This window comes from Podarcis pityusensis (genome assembly GCF_964106645.2).
Source record: "Podarcis pityusensis genome assembly, chromosome: 13".
Lineage (NCBI taxonomy): Eukaryota > Metazoa > Chordata > Lepidosauria > Squamata > Lacertidae > Podarcis > Podarcis pityusensis.
In genome coordinates, this window is record NC_138038.1 from 39,048,673 (window position 1) to 39,064,473 (window position 15,801).

General features: G+C 46.4%; 1 protein-coding gene across 3 annotated transcripts in view; it reads right to left on the minus strand.

Annotated features, from left to right (window-relative positions):
* Nucleotides 1–52: 52 nt before the first annotated feature.
* LOC308461180 (integrin alpha-X-like) overlaps nucleotides 53–15,801 on the minus strand; it is a 29,753-nt gene continuing 14,004 nt past the window's right edge. For all 3 annotated transcript variants that reach the window (XM_080977872.1, XM_080977873.1, XM_080977874.1), the window contains exons 14-30: nucleotides 14,713–14,916; nucleotides 13,782–13,912; nucleotides 12,418–12,581; nucleotides 11,764–11,915; nucleotides 11,107–11,238; nucleotides 9,351–9,424; nucleotides 8,013–8,154; nucleotides 7,123–7,233; nucleotides 5,961–6,043; nucleotides 5,791–5,874; nucleotides 4,820–4,892; nucleotides 4,289–4,396; nucleotides 3,131–3,208; nucleotides 2,866–2,988; nucleotides 1,823–1,915; nucleotides 1,159–1,269; nucleotides 53–1,054 (exon numbers count right to left, since the gene is read on the minus strand). In XM_080977872.1, coding sequence (XP_080833998.1) covers nucleotides 959–1,054; nucleotides 1,159–1,269; nucleotides 1,823–1,915; nucleotides 2,866–2,988; nucleotides 3,131–3,208; nucleotides 4,289–4,396; nucleotides 4,820–4,892; nucleotides 5,791–5,874; nucleotides 5,961–6,043; nucleotides 7,123–7,233; nucleotides 8,013–8,154; nucleotides 9,351–9,424; nucleotides 11,107–11,238; nucleotides 11,764–11,915; nucleotides 12,418–12,581; nucleotides 13,782–13,912; nucleotides 14,713–14,916 — 1,959 coding nt within the window. In that variant the 3' untranslated portion in view covers nucleotides 53–958. The remainder of the gene's footprint in view (nucleotides 1,055–1,158; nucleotides 1,270–1,822; nucleotides 1,916–2,865; nucleotides 2,989–3,130; nucleotides 3,209–4,288; nucleotides 4,397–4,819; nucleotides 4,893–5,790; nucleotides 5,875–5,960; nucleotides 6,044–7,122; nucleotides 7,234–8,012; nucleotides 8,155–9,350; nucleotides 9,425–11,106; nucleotides 11,239–11,763; nucleotides 11,916–12,417; nucleotides 12,582–13,781; nucleotides 13,913–14,712; nucleotides 14,917–15,801) is intronic.

The window sequence follows — 15,801 nt, forward strand, 5'->3', positions numbered from 1 at the left end:
GCAGCTGTTTGGTGCACAAGATGAAAATTACAGGAAGATGTCAACACAAGACTGAATCATATTCCTTTTAATTTATGGGGACATTCTGCTGAGCTCACTGTGCCTCAACTTCCTCTGTTTCAAAATGGCAGAAGCAACATGTCTTGGTACAGAGAGAACAAAATATTTCCAGACTCTTGCACCTAACCCAGTCTGTCAAACACATTCCTCTGGGTGTCTGCATATTGTAATAAGAGTTTTCCCAAAGCCGCCTCCATCTTTTTTTCCTAATATAAGTACTGCTTAAATTAACAAGTGGTCTAGCACTGCTGATATCCCCCCCAAAAACCCCCCTAAACTTTCCACTCACTAGCGTTTTAGCAACATTGTTTTCTCTTATCAAACGCTTCTGATACAACACAAACATTAAACACATCCAACTAAGGTTTACACAGAGTAAACCCGCTGAGATCAATGGACCCAAGTTAGTCATATTAATTAACTTCAACGGGTCTATTCCAAAGCATGGCTAATGAGGAACACGACCTTTTAATTTCTGACAATTCACGTGAGTAGCAATGAGCAATCACTCCTATAAACAAATTAAACTTTAGTGCTATATAAATAAATAAGTCATTTTTATTTGTGTTGTTTTTAAGGAACACTCAGAATTTTTGTTTTTAAATGGAGACTTGGGCGACTTGAAACAACTCAATTAACGTAGAAAACAGTTCACAACTCCTCTTGTAGATTACAGCAGAACAGCAACGATTTATTAGTGCTAGGAGCCATCTGTCTGGAAGCAGCCAAAATTGCTAGGGTGTACCCAGGCAGACTTTTTGCTTTTCCTCCAAAACATTTCTTAAGTTTAGCATTCTACCTGGATCCCAGACAACTCCTCTCAAACACCATTCCTCTCCCCCAGGGAATCCTTAGGTACAGCCTCCCAGATCCACATGATTCCTCCTTCCCTTGTGAGCTAGTTGGTTGCTTGAGGAGTTTGTTCACCGGGCCCAGCTGGTTCTGATGCAATTTCATCTGCTAGGGACACTCGATTGCGTTTGAAGAATCCAATCTGGAAAGGGGGAAGAGAGAGGGAGGAAAACTGGTTTAAGTCTTGTCAGGGCATCCCATATCTCTTCTGAGGTCTGTCTGATGGCAAAAGTGAGAGATGCCTACCTTAAACAGGACTGCCACAATGATGGCTAAGAGCAGGATTCCTCCGATGGTGCTGCCAACGATGATGGGGATGGGATTGAATGGTGAAATCAGCTCAACTTCAGTGCTAATCTGCAAAGGAGAGGAAAGGCACTCAGAGTTCTTGCCCATAACGATAAGCAGTGCCCCTCAAATCCTCTGGGCCAGACTTGATCCCCCCCCCAAAAAAGAAATTTGCTAGTATGTTCAGGTGTTTAAATGACAGCAAAGCATATCAGGGAAAGTGATACCTTTTGTGTGGCGTTCTAGATTGGGGAAGGCTGATTGTGCTGAGTAAGAACTCTGTACATCCTCAGAGGCACCCCTAATATTACTTCATACTTTCCAGGGCACTGAAAACAGGTTTTTGAGGCCCACAAGGTGGTGCATTTTTCTTCATTAGAGGTTTTTAAACAAAAGTTGGGTGGCCATCTGTTGGGGATTATTTGGCTCTGATTCCTGCATTGCAAGGGATTGGACTAGATATGACCCTGGAGATCCCTTCAAACACCAGTTCTTTTGAGTCTACATTTCTATGATTCAATGCAACTGAATTCTGTGCTCAGTAACCAGCTCCACTATTTGCACGGTGAGGCACACACAGCGCGTCCAGCGTCCATGACATAACCATGCCCTGCAAGTTTACCTGACTGAACTGAAATTCTTCTGGCTGAAAAAACCTGGTCTCATCAACCACCGCAGAGGCTTCGCTCCGAAGATGGAGTTTCTGGGCCGTCAGCTGTAGGATCAATAGGCAAATTAAACAGATCAATTACATTTGGTCCTCAATGTCTCCCCTCTCCCTGGCACAACTCTGTAGGGAAAGAGTGAGGACTCTTCAGGCCCTCCAGATGTTGCTGAACTACAGCTCCCATCAGCCTTAGCAAACCTGGCCAAGAGTTCAGCAACATCTGGAAGGCCAATGTTTCTCTGTACCTGCTACAGAGAGACTCCCAAAGCCAGCTAAATACAAATGAGGGCTCTTTCATTATTTTCCACCCCACAAGAATGTTTATGCATTTTTTAATATGCCAAAAACTTCGCACTTTACACAGGCCGCTAATATTGGTCTGTGCATTGTCCATGATTGTGATGACTGTATTATTAGGACTTTAATATTATGATGGATTGTATATTATTGTTTTGTTTTATTTCTAAAAATGTACACACTGCTTGCTCAAAGAACTCTCTAAGCGGGGTACATATAAAACAATGCATAGAAACACAGCTATAACCCATAAAGCGATATTTTTTTAAAAAAACAACCTAATATACATACAATAATTAGCATTAAAACACAAAACCAATTAAACTTTTTAAACCTATATAGGCAACTGAATTATATGTCTGGGTAAACTTGTTGCAATCAATTAAAAGAACAGCAATGAAAGGAGGACATTTGCCAAATATCAACAGCAGGGAGGTTCCAAAAGCGAGGTGCTGCCTCAGAGTGTCCAATTTAATTTATTGTTTTACTATTTTGTGCAGCGCTTTCAATCTGTCTGATATACAACTATACAACAGTATATAAATGTTTTAAAAGAAATACAAATGATAAATAAATGGTCAGGTGTGGAGGTTGATCTAGGAAAAGTAAACTTTAAAAAAAAAAGTCCTATTTTTCCAAGCTTCCAATGGAAACTTCCCCTCCAACCATATTCCTTACCGTTTGAAGGGAGCACCACTCACCTTCCTAGCGATGTCGTCTATGCTAAAATTCCATGAAAATTTGAACTTGACCCACTCTCCCCGAGAGAGATTGGCGATCAGGCACTGAAACTTGGAGCAGACAGTGGCCCCCAGGCACCCTCTCTGTCAAAACAAGAAATACAGAGAACCTTGGGGTTACTAAATGTCCTTTCCACTTCAGAGGCAGCTGTGTGTCTGTCCTGGGCAAGAGAGACACCCTTCTATGAACCACCGGCCAACCCTGCATTTTCCACCAGGTTCTTACTGTGATGGGTCCTTTGAGGTCTTCAGTCTTGGGACTTGTTCTGGGCAAGGGCATTATCGGACATGAGGACGGGTTTATCTGGAAGAAAACAGGCATACTCTGTAGGGGTAAAGGTTGTACTCCTGTATTCCAGCCAGCCAGCAGTGCCCTCTCCCAGGATATTCTGCCCCCCAACTCTCACTCAACGGTAGGTCACCATTTCACATCCGCTGAGCTGGGCCAGCTCTCCCTGGGCTGCCTCTGGGGGTTTCCGTTCCCCACTTGAGGTTTTGTTGCTGCCGTTGTTTGCAGAAGTGCTTGCAGGTCACCCAAGATGCTGATACCACTTGTATGTGGACTGTAGCATTTTGTCTGAGTTCACTGCTGGTTTTTATTTGATCACTGTAACTTGCTTTCTGTGGGGCTGCCCTTGTATCTGGTCCAGAAGGTGTGCAGAACGCAGAGGCCAAATACCTCACAGGGGCAATTATTGGCAACATGTTATTCCACTGCTGAGAGAGTTTGCGCTTGTTGCTGATTTGCCAGCTCCACATTTCTTGTGTTAATCCACAAAGCCCTGATTTAACTTGGGCCCAAAGTACTTTAAGAACTGCCTGATCCCTCATACTCCACCTTGATCACGGAGACCACCTGAGGGGGCACTTCATTCTCTGGTGGTTCCTCATGCCCCTGAGGTCCAGACAGCCTTTCTTAGGAGCTGAGCCTTTAGTGTGGAACTCTAGTGCCCTGTGGAACTCCCCACCACTTCGTCAGGAACTGTCACTGCCCTCCTTTAGACGTCTTCCAAAAACTGTACTATTTAGACAGGCCTTCATAAAGTGGGTTTCTCTTTTTAACCAGCCAGTATTACTGATGTTAATTAGGTTTTACGGATATATATATATGGACTGAATTTTCTTCTATTTTATATGCTGAAGACCATTCTCATATAGCTTATGTAAGTGCAGATTATAAACATTTAAATAGTAATAGTAATAATTACATATGCTACAAACAAGATGTATCTCCAAAGCACCCTCACCTCCAAATCTATTCAACTCTCATTCCATTATCCCCTTTCCCACCCACCCCCTATTGTCTAGAAATCCCACCTCACACAACTTCTAATTTATAAGGCACCCCCTCTGGAGCGTACCGTTCCTCAGATCTTTTACTCACCATATCCCTGTGGGATGGGGTTACATTCCAGGAGAATCCAACTTCAGTGTTGAAGGGGAGTTCAAAGGTCACGTTGACTGGAGTAGCGGTTGAGTCCAAATTTCTAACCTGCCAGAACAGAAGAGGAAATTGGGGGGGGGCGCCATTGGAAGATCAGCGGAAAGATGATAGAAATTATCAATCAGGTGGTCAAAAACTGTTGTAAAAAACCCCAAAACATTTTTTGTCAGGTCGTAAATGGAAGGAACTGAAATTGAGGCCTCTCCCTCAGATCTTAGAGGGCCGGGTGGCTGGGAGATGAGCTTCAAAGAGATTTGTTCCTGCAAAGCAGGACTGGGGAACCAGTGGTCCTCCGGCTAGAGTTGGACACCAGTTCCCATCAGTCCTAGTCAGAATAACCATCTGTCATGGAAGGTGGGAAGTGTCATCTACCAACATCTCGAGGCCACAGGTTCCCCATTCTTGCTCTAAAGTACGGACACAGGGAGAAATGACAGGAGGGTGGACAGAAGGGAGAAGAAGACACATTACCTCAAAGGCATGCGTGAGTGTCTTCTTCTCCGGCATCTTGGTGGAGAAATTGAGGTACGCCGTAGACGCCAGCCTGGGGGAGGACAAATGTTTATGTAGGACACCGAGATCACGTCCAGTATTAAACAGAACATTTTGCCAAAATTATCAGGGAGATGCCAGGGAGAGAGCAAAGGCACTCTGGATTTGCTAAAAATCATGATGAATCGTGGGACTTTTCAGGCTGTAAAGGTAAAGGTAGGTACCCCTGCCCGTACGGGCCAGTCGTGTCCGACTCTAGGGTTGTGCGCCCATCTCACGTAAGAGGCCGGGGGCTAGAACTGTCCAGAGACACTTCCGGGTCTTCAGGCTGTAGGAAACTCTTAATTGTTTACTCTCTCTGTGGCTCCAAGGGGTGGGCATTTCCCACCCCTGGCAATTCCCCCCCCCCCCCAAGAGCTAGAACACATGATCAATTTTGTTGCTCCCAAGAGGAATCAAGAGGTTTTGTGATGCCTGTGTATGGCACCCCTTTAACTTGGGGTGGGGGGTTTACTCATCCTGGGGGCCACATTCGCTTCTGAGGAACCTCCCAAAGGCCCCATGTCAATAGTGGGAGGGGCCTTAGACAAAAGTAGGCAGGGCAACAGCGGTATATTTTATCTATAGCATATTGGCTAGTTTCTACAGACACTCACACCCCCGCCTCTATCCTTCGTCCAGACAAACAAGAGGCATTATCAGGGTTCAAGATTTCAGCCAATCAAAACCACACAGGGTGCAAAGGAGGTTAGTGTGCCTCCAAGGGCCAGACAGAGAAGCATTTGGCTCCCAGGCCTAAAGTTCCCCACTGCTGTTCAACTGGAGATGCTATGGTTCCTTCCTGATATGTGAGGCCGTTTGTTGTGTAAGGTCCAAAATGTACAGCCTCCTTCTGACCCTCCCTCATGGCTCTCCGTGGGGGACAAGGGTGTGTGGGTGTGTTCAATTACCCCTTCACGATGACGTTGACTCGGTGCAGCACAGGCAGCCGGCCTGTGGCCTCGTTGTCGCTCAGTGTGTCGTTCTCGTTCTCACTGGAAGGCCACAAGCAAAAGGAGAGTTAGTGATGGGCAAGGAGAAGTCGCAGAGGCAGACAGAGACATGCTGTGCCTTCCCCTACCTGTGTGCTCGGATGTCGAAGTAAGCAAAAGTGTCATTCCAGGAGTCGCCTTTTGAGGACTGGAGGGAAATCTGGAGTACGGCCTTGAGAGAACAAAAGGCAGAAACAGCTGAGCCTGTATACACACAGATTTCCATTTCTGCTCTGTCACCCACCCTCATCATTCTTTCTTAAACTTTTTAATAAAAGCAAGACCGAAGGCCCATTTTCAATATGGTGGCACAGCTGATAGATCACAGAGGTCCAGAAGGTTAGAAGATGCCAGACCTCTAGATATATTTATTCTCATCTTAAAACTGATAATTTCTCAGTAGAATCGAACCAGTGTTGGATCATTTAAGTCTTGAGAGTTGGCTAGAATGAGGGGGAGACAGTTCAAAATCCCAATGAAGCCAATGGTCCAGAGTCAAAAGCATCTGATATCAACAGGAAAGTGTGCTCTCTGCGTCCCACCATCCCAGCACCCCCAAATTAAATGTTAAGCCAGGTAACCAGTTCCACGATTTCCAGGCCTCCCTTTAACTTGGAAGACGCATGGTGTGCAAATATTCTCTCAGTGCTGCTCCTGAGCTTCTTGAATTCCCTGTGCAAAGTGAAGAGACTGGAGGGGCTGTTGGGGAGCTGAGCCCTCTGCTGGTCTTGGAGTGCCAGCAAACATCTGACCTCACCACCCTATTGAGTTGGCCCTGGCGGAAACCCAAAATCTGCAACCTGTATGAAATGCACAGACGCAACAGATCAGCTCCCTTTGGCCTATTTTACATAACTGATTTGGCTTTTACCAGTCACAGGGAAAGGCAAAAGACTACTCATACTATTCAAATCCGACAGCCCTCTCTGTCTTCTTGGATGTCACCACACACACCATCCAGTGTCATGATCCCCCCACCCCGGCATATGGACAAGAAATGGGGGGTGGGTTAAGAACCAAAATAGAAAGAGCAATGCTGAATTCTGTGCTTCTGGGGAACACCAGCTGCCCTGCCTATAAATGCATCACATACAACAATCTAACACTCTGTTCTCTTTCCTGTACCTTTTTCACATTCTTAAAACTTTCTCTCTCTCTCCCTCTCTCTCTCTTTCAATGTCTCACTCATAGCCGAATAATTCCATTTCACTCGCACAGTGATCTTCTCAGGCTTCCACTTCCACTCATTACCTGGGTGCCTCCCTTGAGGACTGGTGGGTTGAAGCGGCAGGAGCTGTGACGGACTGACGCATTTCCTTGGGGTCCATGCATTTGGCAGGCCGGGGAGAGACGCCAATTGGACTTGAATGAGGGGTGGAGGGGGTGTATGAATCATCATAAATAAAATCACAAGCCAATTACAAAGGAGGAATAGAGATTTCTGTTGTTTACCACAAAGTAGCAGAAAACAGAATGAACAGGCAAGAAGGCTTAAGAGAGGTGAGGCTCCCCACCACCTCCACCTTGGGCAAAACTGCATGGGGTCACATGCACATTTTTTAAAGGGGTCTTGGTTGTTTAAATGAACAGCAGCCAAGGGAGGCTGCAGTCTTGAACCAGGGACCAAGGGGACCGCTTAGCCTTTCCCCCTTGGGTCAACTCCCCTCCCACCCTTCAGAATTGCCCCTCACAAGCTCCTTTCCCCTCCCTTGGAAAAGATACAAGTCTCTGTAACTTTCATAGAATTGTAGAGTTGGAAGGGACCACAAAGGTTATCTCATCCTACCCCCTGCAATGCAGGAATGTCAACTAGATCATACATGGCAGCAGGCCACCAAACCTCTGCTTTATCTCCAGATAATATGCTCAGGGCTTAAGTCTCCAGAAACTATTTTTGGTTTCTCTCTCTCTCTCTCTCTCTCTCTCTCTCTCTCTCTATATATATATATATATATAAAAATTGGAGGAGAGATTTAAAAACAACAGATTGGTAGCTGAGCCTATATCTTCTTCTTATTATCAGACACTCATCTCCTTGCCCACAAGTCTTCAGTTGTCTTCCAGAATCCCTGGCATCCTCTGCCTCCAACCTTTCCCAGTCTTCTACTCTCCCCCACCCCCTAATTATTCATCCAACTCACCTGAAGAACGGAATGCCCTCGGAAGGACAAAACAGAAGAGTAGTAAAATGAAAGGTGTGGGTTGTACGCTGCCTCTCCCACATTTTCAAGTTTCAGTGTTAAGTTCAGTATGAAATTTGGACTCAGTTTAAGACCATTTGACCTGAAATTTATTAAGAGAAACATTTGCTCAGTCTCCAGGAACTCACTGGTTAGACGCTGGGCAAGCTGGAAGTTCCCTTTGGGCAACATGGCTCAGTGGTTAAAGCATCTGCCTTGCATGCAGAAGTTCCTAAGTTCAATCCCCAGGTAGAGCTGAAACAAAACCCTGTCCAAAACCCTGGAGAAACACTGCCTTGTCAGTGTAGACAATTCTTATCTGGATGGACCAATGGCCTGACTCAATATAAGGTAGCTTCCTATGTTCCCAAGTCTCTCTGTCTCTTCACCTCTGTTTCTCACTCTGTAAAATGGGCACAGTCACACCACTAGAGTTGTAAGAAAACGATGGTAAAGAATTTGACCTAATGATCAATGTTCTAGCTGGTGAAGCAGATCACCTGACTCCCACTCCTCAGCTCAAGGTGCCTGAAGAAAGCCAATAATCTGTGTGAGCCAAGAGGGGCTCTCGGGATCCCTGGTGTATGGGCAATTCTGGGAGAAACACTCAGGTTGCACATTAAAGTAAGTGGCAAGCACATGATTAAAGAGGTTCACTCCCACATGTTCTGGTGTATTGTATTTTAATATTCTGTTGGAAGCCGCCCAGAGTGGCTGGGGAAATCCAGCCAGATGGGCGGAGTATAAATAATAAAATATTATTATTATTATTATTATTATTATTATTATTATCATCATCATTATTTTATTATTTCTTGGCTCGTACACTGCTCCATACTCGCCGAGAGCCACAACCCAACATCCCATGCAACCTCCAAGAGAATGGCAGGGTTGCACATCTTGGCTCCTGTTTCCGAGTAAGAGCATAGGAAGGATCCTGTTGGATCAGGCCAGTCACCCTCCACATCCAGCATCCTTTTCTCAGTGGCCAACCAGATGCCTGGGGGAAGCCCACAAGCACTGCCTGAGCACAACAGCACTACTCTCCCCTCCTGCGATGTTCAGAAGCGTTGCTGCCTCGGTGAAGGTCAGCGCCAGGGCACCACTGGAATCATAGCATTGCAGAGTTGGCCCTGCGATGCAGGAAGATGCAGCTGCCCCATACGGGGATTGAACCTGCAACCTCTGCGCTATCGGCACTGTGCTCCAACCAACCGGGAAGGGGTCCGGAGGCACAGCATCTAAGGGCAGCAAAAAAATATTGGGATGGCCCTCGTAGGCACAAAATAGGCTACTCACCCTGAAAAGTTAAAGGAGATTCGGAGATCAGCTACACAAATTTTATCGAGGCCGCAGTCTTGCTTGAAGGGAACCTGGAAATATAAAAGGAAATGAGCATCCGAGGGTGTTCCAAGGTCTGGTCTGGTTTCCCACCGGGAGGAGCTATCCATGGTGCTACCTGCTTGGGTTGCTGGAACCTCTTCTAGCTTGTACGAGTTTGCTTATCTGGATCTACCCTCTTGGTTTGCTTGGCTGACCTCATTGCAACCATAACTCTGATTGGCCTGGCCCTGCCCCCTGGACTCTAAGCTCTGGTTGTTTAGCTTTGCTCCTGCTGGAATGTGGCTTCTCCTTGGTCTGACTTTCCTGACTAATTATTGAAATGGGATTACCAGTACGTGACCCTGGGACCCCAGGCCTCTGTGGCCAACAGACACCTCCTGGCTGGGGTCACTGCTTGGGCCAGACCAGGGTCATGTTTTGCTTTTATTGCATTTTGTGCTGAGATATATTTGAATGAAGCATGGTTGAGACGCTTTAATTAATAAATAAATATTTCAGAAAAGTCTACAGAAGCATACAAGTACTCTGTGAGAATGTTTTTCCCCTTATCCTTTCATCTACAGTGGTACCTTGGGTTCTCAAACTTAATCCGTTCCGGAAGTCCGTTCCGAAATCAAAGCGCTCCAAAACCAAGGCGCGCTTTCCCATAGAAAATAATGCAAAATGGATTAAGTCGTTCCAGACTTTTAAAAACAACCCCTAAAACAGCAATTTAACAAGAATTTTACTATCTAACAAGACCACTGATCCATAAAATGAAAGCAGTAAACAATGTACTGCAGTCACACAATCAATTAATCAGTCAATCAGTAGCTGAACTGGGTTCCACACAGTCACAAAAACAAAAAAAGAGCCACAAAAACACAAAATAAATAGCAAAAACAGACAGAACTCAGTGTAACTCTCAAAACGGAAGTGTGGAACTCAAATCAGAAGAGTAACACTCAAATCGGAAGCATAATACTCAAAATGGAAGTGTGGCACTTAAAATGGAGCAAGTTCGGCTCCTGAATAAAGTTCGCAAACCGGAACACTTACTTCCGGGTTTGCAGTGTTTGGGTTCCAAGTTGTTTGAGTACCAAGGTGTTTGAGAACCAAGGTACCACTGTATTTCTTTTGGTCATCATTATTAAACAAAGTTGCTGATTTCTATTTCCACTGTGCATTCAGTATTTATTATTACAGTGGTGCCCCGCAAGACGAATGCCTCGCAAGACAAGAAACTCGCTAGACGAAAGGGTTTTGCGTTTTTTGAGTCGTTCCGCAAGACGAATTTCCCTATGGGCTTGCTTCGCAAGACGAAACGTCTTGCGAGTTCTTGCGAGTTTGTTTCCTTTTTCTTAAAGCCGCTAAGCCGTTAATAGCCGCTAAGCCGTTAATAGCCGCTAAGCCGCTAATAGCCGTGCTTCGCAAGACGAAAAAACCGCAAGACGAAGAGACTCGCGGAACGGATTAATTTCGTCTTGCGAGGCACCACTGTACATTTATAATACTTTCCCTGTGGCATGCACAAGGTTCCACCACCCAGGCACTGACCAGGCCTAGATCTCCTTAGATTAAGCAAGGTTCCTTTATTTAGTACAATTTAGGGTTGCCCAGTCAACAAATCCCTCTATACTAAGTACTCTGGGATGAGCCGTTCCTTTGATGGAGGAGCCTTGGCCTAGGTCCTAGGAGATGGGCTTGAAGGGAAATGGCCAGGAAATAAGACCTTGATCTCAGTGGACAAATTAGTTCCAGGGTCCAGGACAGGGCGTAGGTTCCTTGCAGAGGCATCTGGTTCCCCCTCGGCCGTTACATCTGCCCGCAGCACAAGTGGAGAGAAGGAATCATCCAGGCAGAGCTGGAAGACAGTAAAAAAAAAAAAAGGAAATCACAAGTTTCCACCCAGCCAATACATTTCTCCCTGAAAATGAAGTTATCATTCCCACAGTAATGTTTTAAAATACTGTGGAGCTTCCAAAAATCAGTGTTTCTCCAACAGGTAGGTCATTTACTGTACAGTGGTACCTCGGGTTACATGCGCTTCAGGTTACATACGCTTCAGGTTACAGACTCCGCTAACCCATAAATAGTACCTCTGGTTAACTTTATCTCAGGATGAGAACAGAAATCGCCCCATTAGCTAAAGTGGTGCTTCAGGTTAAGAACAGTTTCAGGTTAAGAACGGACCTCCAGAACGAATTAAGTACTTAACCTGAGGTACCACTGTATCACTTTTAGACCAATGTAGCTGTCATGGCTTCTACCAAAGGATTCTGGGAGCCGAAGTCTGGTGAGGTGCTGAGATAATTCTGCATTAGATATTCCTAGCACTGCCACACACACACACAACTACAATTACCCAGGGTGCCATATTTCAACCTACTGGAGCATGGAGAATCTTTCCAACGCAGACTGGCTCAGTTCCAACCAGGATGGTGTCTGAGAACGTGGAAGCCTCATTTTCTAGCGTCAGGCGTGATGGAGACTGCTTAGCATCAGACCGGAGAGTAAATGAGATCGCAGCTTGCAGGGCACCTATTTTCTTTCCAAAACATACAAACAAATTGGATCACAGGAGCAGAACGAACTAAACATTTTGGCTGTCCAAGATGTACTGAACTCCAGCTCTCATCATTCCTGACCCATAGCCATGCTTGCTAGGGCTGATGGGAGTTGTAGTTCAGCAACATCTGGAGGGCCAGGAGCTCCCCATTCCTGCGCTAAGCGGGTCTCTGGAGTCACTATGAATTTAAGGAGAATCACTGAGAAAATGAAAGACAGAAAGAATTGTTGATCTTAAACATAATTTTTAATGCAAGAGGGAAGAGATAAGAAAAACAAGTGAGAAAATAAGCAACAAGAGTCAGGCTGTGAGAATGGGATCTAAAGAAAAATGATAAGATAATGAGCAGCTGCAGAGAGAATAAGTGAGGGGAAAGGAACAAACAAGTCCACAAAAAATAAATAACACTGAGAGGACTCATAAAAGAATGAGAAAAATAACTAAGCAAAAGGAGAACTGAGATGGTGCCTTTACCGTGGGTCCATTTTGTGCTGATGAGTTTTAGGGTGAAGCAAAGACTGGCTTTCCCACGGGGGGCAATTCCTGAAACATTCCCGCTTCCACACTTAGGGTCATCCAAGGGGATCCAGCGATGCGAGAAAGTCAGCGAAGAGTTGATTGTGAAAACAGGCCGAGATCTGGGAGGCAGGGGATAAAAGGGGAGGCCTGTTCAAACCAGCAGCTGTCCAAATTGCCAGCAGTCCTGGATCAGGCCCATTCTGGAACCCAGCCCCACATTAACTTCCTGGAGCGGGAAGTGCCCCACTCAGACTCCACATAGGTCTCTGTGCTTCATATTCAGCACGCTTGGTCTTTCAGCTAACACAGGGGTCAGCAAGCTTTTTCATCAGGGGGCCGGTCCACTGTCCCTCAGACCTTGTGGGCGGCCGGGCTATATTTTGAAAAATATAAATACCCTGCAAGCCGGTCCCGCAGCTGCCTCCGGACTTGGAGGAGGAACACACTCTGCACGTGCTCAGGAGCACGTCTCTGCTCTGCCCGTTCACCGGCGTTGTTGATGAGCTGCAGCTGCTCCATCAGCCCATCCCCGCAGAGCTCCCAGAAGGTCTGCACCACGCGCTGCGGTCCATTGTCTGAGGCCAGGTCGGCGGGCAGGCCGCGCACTCGGAGCACCGGGCAGGCGGTGCGCAGCTCGCCCTCCAGGTGCTCCAGCGTGGCCACCGAGCGTACCACCAGCAGCAGCACCGAGCCGGGTGCCAGGCGCAGGGCCAGCAGGTGCGCCAAGCTCTGGCTGAAACCCCACGACGCACCCTTCACAATGCTTCTCTGTCCATGGCCGCGCTGGGTTTACCTCAGCCGCAGGCGAAGAGGTTTCGGATTGGCTGCAGGAACTTCCCACCCAGAAGCCGTGCCAGCGTCGCAGAAGTCAGTCCCTGCGCGGCAAGGCGTCCACAGCACGAGAGGACTGACCGAGTGGGTGGCAGGGTCCGTGGGCCGGATTTATGAGCCTGGTGGGCCACATCCGACCCCCAGACCTTAGTTTGCTGACCCCTGAGCTAGCGTATCCACACTCCCAGCAGCCTGATATATTAAGAGCCTTCTTCTTCCCCACCACATGGGGGCAGAATCACAGCTGGCAGGAAGGTGTAGCAATTGCCACAGCAGGCCAAGGCATGCTCAGAAAAAGGCAGGCAATTAGGGTGCACCAAACTGACGGCTAGTTGGCCAGAGTACACGCAACAGGTTTGTGCAGGTTTTTAAAATCAAGTTCAGGATGCAGAATTTGAAGGCAGTTGGGGAACACACATTGCAATTATGTCCCGCCCTTTGTGGCCCACCCACAATCCACACCCATTACCGCCCTCGCCCATTCTTACCGAAGCAGCACTGCACTTCCTAGCGCCCCAACAGCCAGGTCAGTCAGTCCATCCTCGCTCAGATCCATTCTTCCTTGGATGGACTGTCCGAAATAATAGAGCACCAGGGAGAGAGACTTGGCAGCAATCCGCTAAATATGTTGAGGGGGAAAGAGAAAATAGGGGAACAAGGAAGGTTAGGGATCCTCAGCAGATGAGGTAGACACACCCTCAGTTCAGCTATTCCGCCTGCCCATTTCTCCAATGCCTTTGTTTTAGACACAATTAAGAAAATAATAGCTAATTAATCAATTCCATTTTAAGTCTTTTAAACGATTAATTAAATCTGAATAGGGCAAACTATAATAGTTTTGAAAAAGGACACACACTTTCTTTGTGTGTGTGTGTGTCTCACAACAGCCAGAATTTATAAAATGTGCTGTTTAGTTACTGGATGCAAGTTGTCACATCTATTATTGTTGTTGTTTTTTAATTATAGTAGTACAGATTCTGCATTAATCTGTGCAAAGATGTTCTGGGCCCAATACTGGGGAGGCGGGGATCACATCTGTCATCAAAAAGGGAGCGGTTATGGAGATTATGTATTGAACTGGGCTTCTATCCAGACCTGGCTGCAATTGCTTTCCAACAACTCTGTTGCTTTACTGTTCCCATTTCACCAATGATCAGTGGAGACTGATTCAGAAATCGGCTCATAAGAATTCAATGGAGAGATGTGGAGGGACTGAATCTGTACTGCCTGCATCAGGAATAGGAAACCTGTGCTCCCCCCGCCACCCAGCCAGCATGGCCATTGGTCAGAGACGATGGGAGTTGTAGTCCCGTATCAGGAGGGTCACACATTCCCCATCCCTGGCCCAGCTCTTTAACCATTGGACCACCTTGCCACACACAAACAGACAATATATGCACTTTTGACTCTCAGGCTCACCTGGCTGTGGTGTTTTTTCAGCCTGCCTGCTTCTCCCAGGAAGATGTAAATGGCCCCACGATCTTCATCCTCCATGGGGGCTCCGATCGCCACATCTGCAAAGCCATCCCCGCTTATGTCCCCTAAAGCGCAGAGTGCTGCCCCAAAACGGCCAAAGCTGCTGCCAGGCTCCCCACGAAGCGTTTGGAGGGTAACAAGGTGACCCTGCCAGGAAGTGTGTGACTTATTAACACAGTTATACCCTCTCCAACTTCCCTTAACCAAATTTCAAGGCAGCAAATATATTTGGCATTAAAACGACTCCAATATTTAACAATCAATAACCGGAAGAAGGAACAGCATTTAAAGCAGCATAAGTATGACATTATTTTTTTTTAAAAATAGACAAAGTGGGAAGATGAACTAAGACCATTCTCTAAAAGCAATGAGGCAATACAACCAAAACACATATCCTGAATTAAACGGACCTCAATCAACCTCCTGGGGCCTGACAATGATGTTTACTGTCCTAGTGAACATGAGTCCCCCAGTTAAATCTTATTTCATCTATGAGCTCAAGATGGCAATCTCTGCCTTGGTGTTACAATTTAAGGTCCAGTTTTGTACCATGGTTGACTTGTAAGGAAACAATTAAAATTCGGAGGGGGCGGGCAGAGGTTGTGCAATGCTAATCCTTACTTGGATCCATCCATTTCTACACTGGGTAGAACTTAGCTGGATACAACCCATGACGACTTCAACACTTTGAAACAGCTCTGCAGTGTGCCGGGAAGGGTTAATCCTTTCATTTCCCTGCTGTGACTCCAATGAAAAATCACCTCTCAGAGCTGCTACTAATCCTGAGAGAGAAGTGTCCACGGGCAGCAACTGGGCAGCTTCAGATAGGGATCATCGTGGCAGAGTGTGGCTGTGGTTCTATTGCTGCTCTCCCTCACTCCCAGGTGGCTATTTATTCATTTTTAATGTATGCGTTAATTGCTTTCACACAATATCACATTTAGCTTGGCCCCAATAAGAGACTGTGCCCAGGGAAAGGGCATAACGGAAGCCAATTGTTAAGTTGTGGGTGAACATATCAGACGACACAGA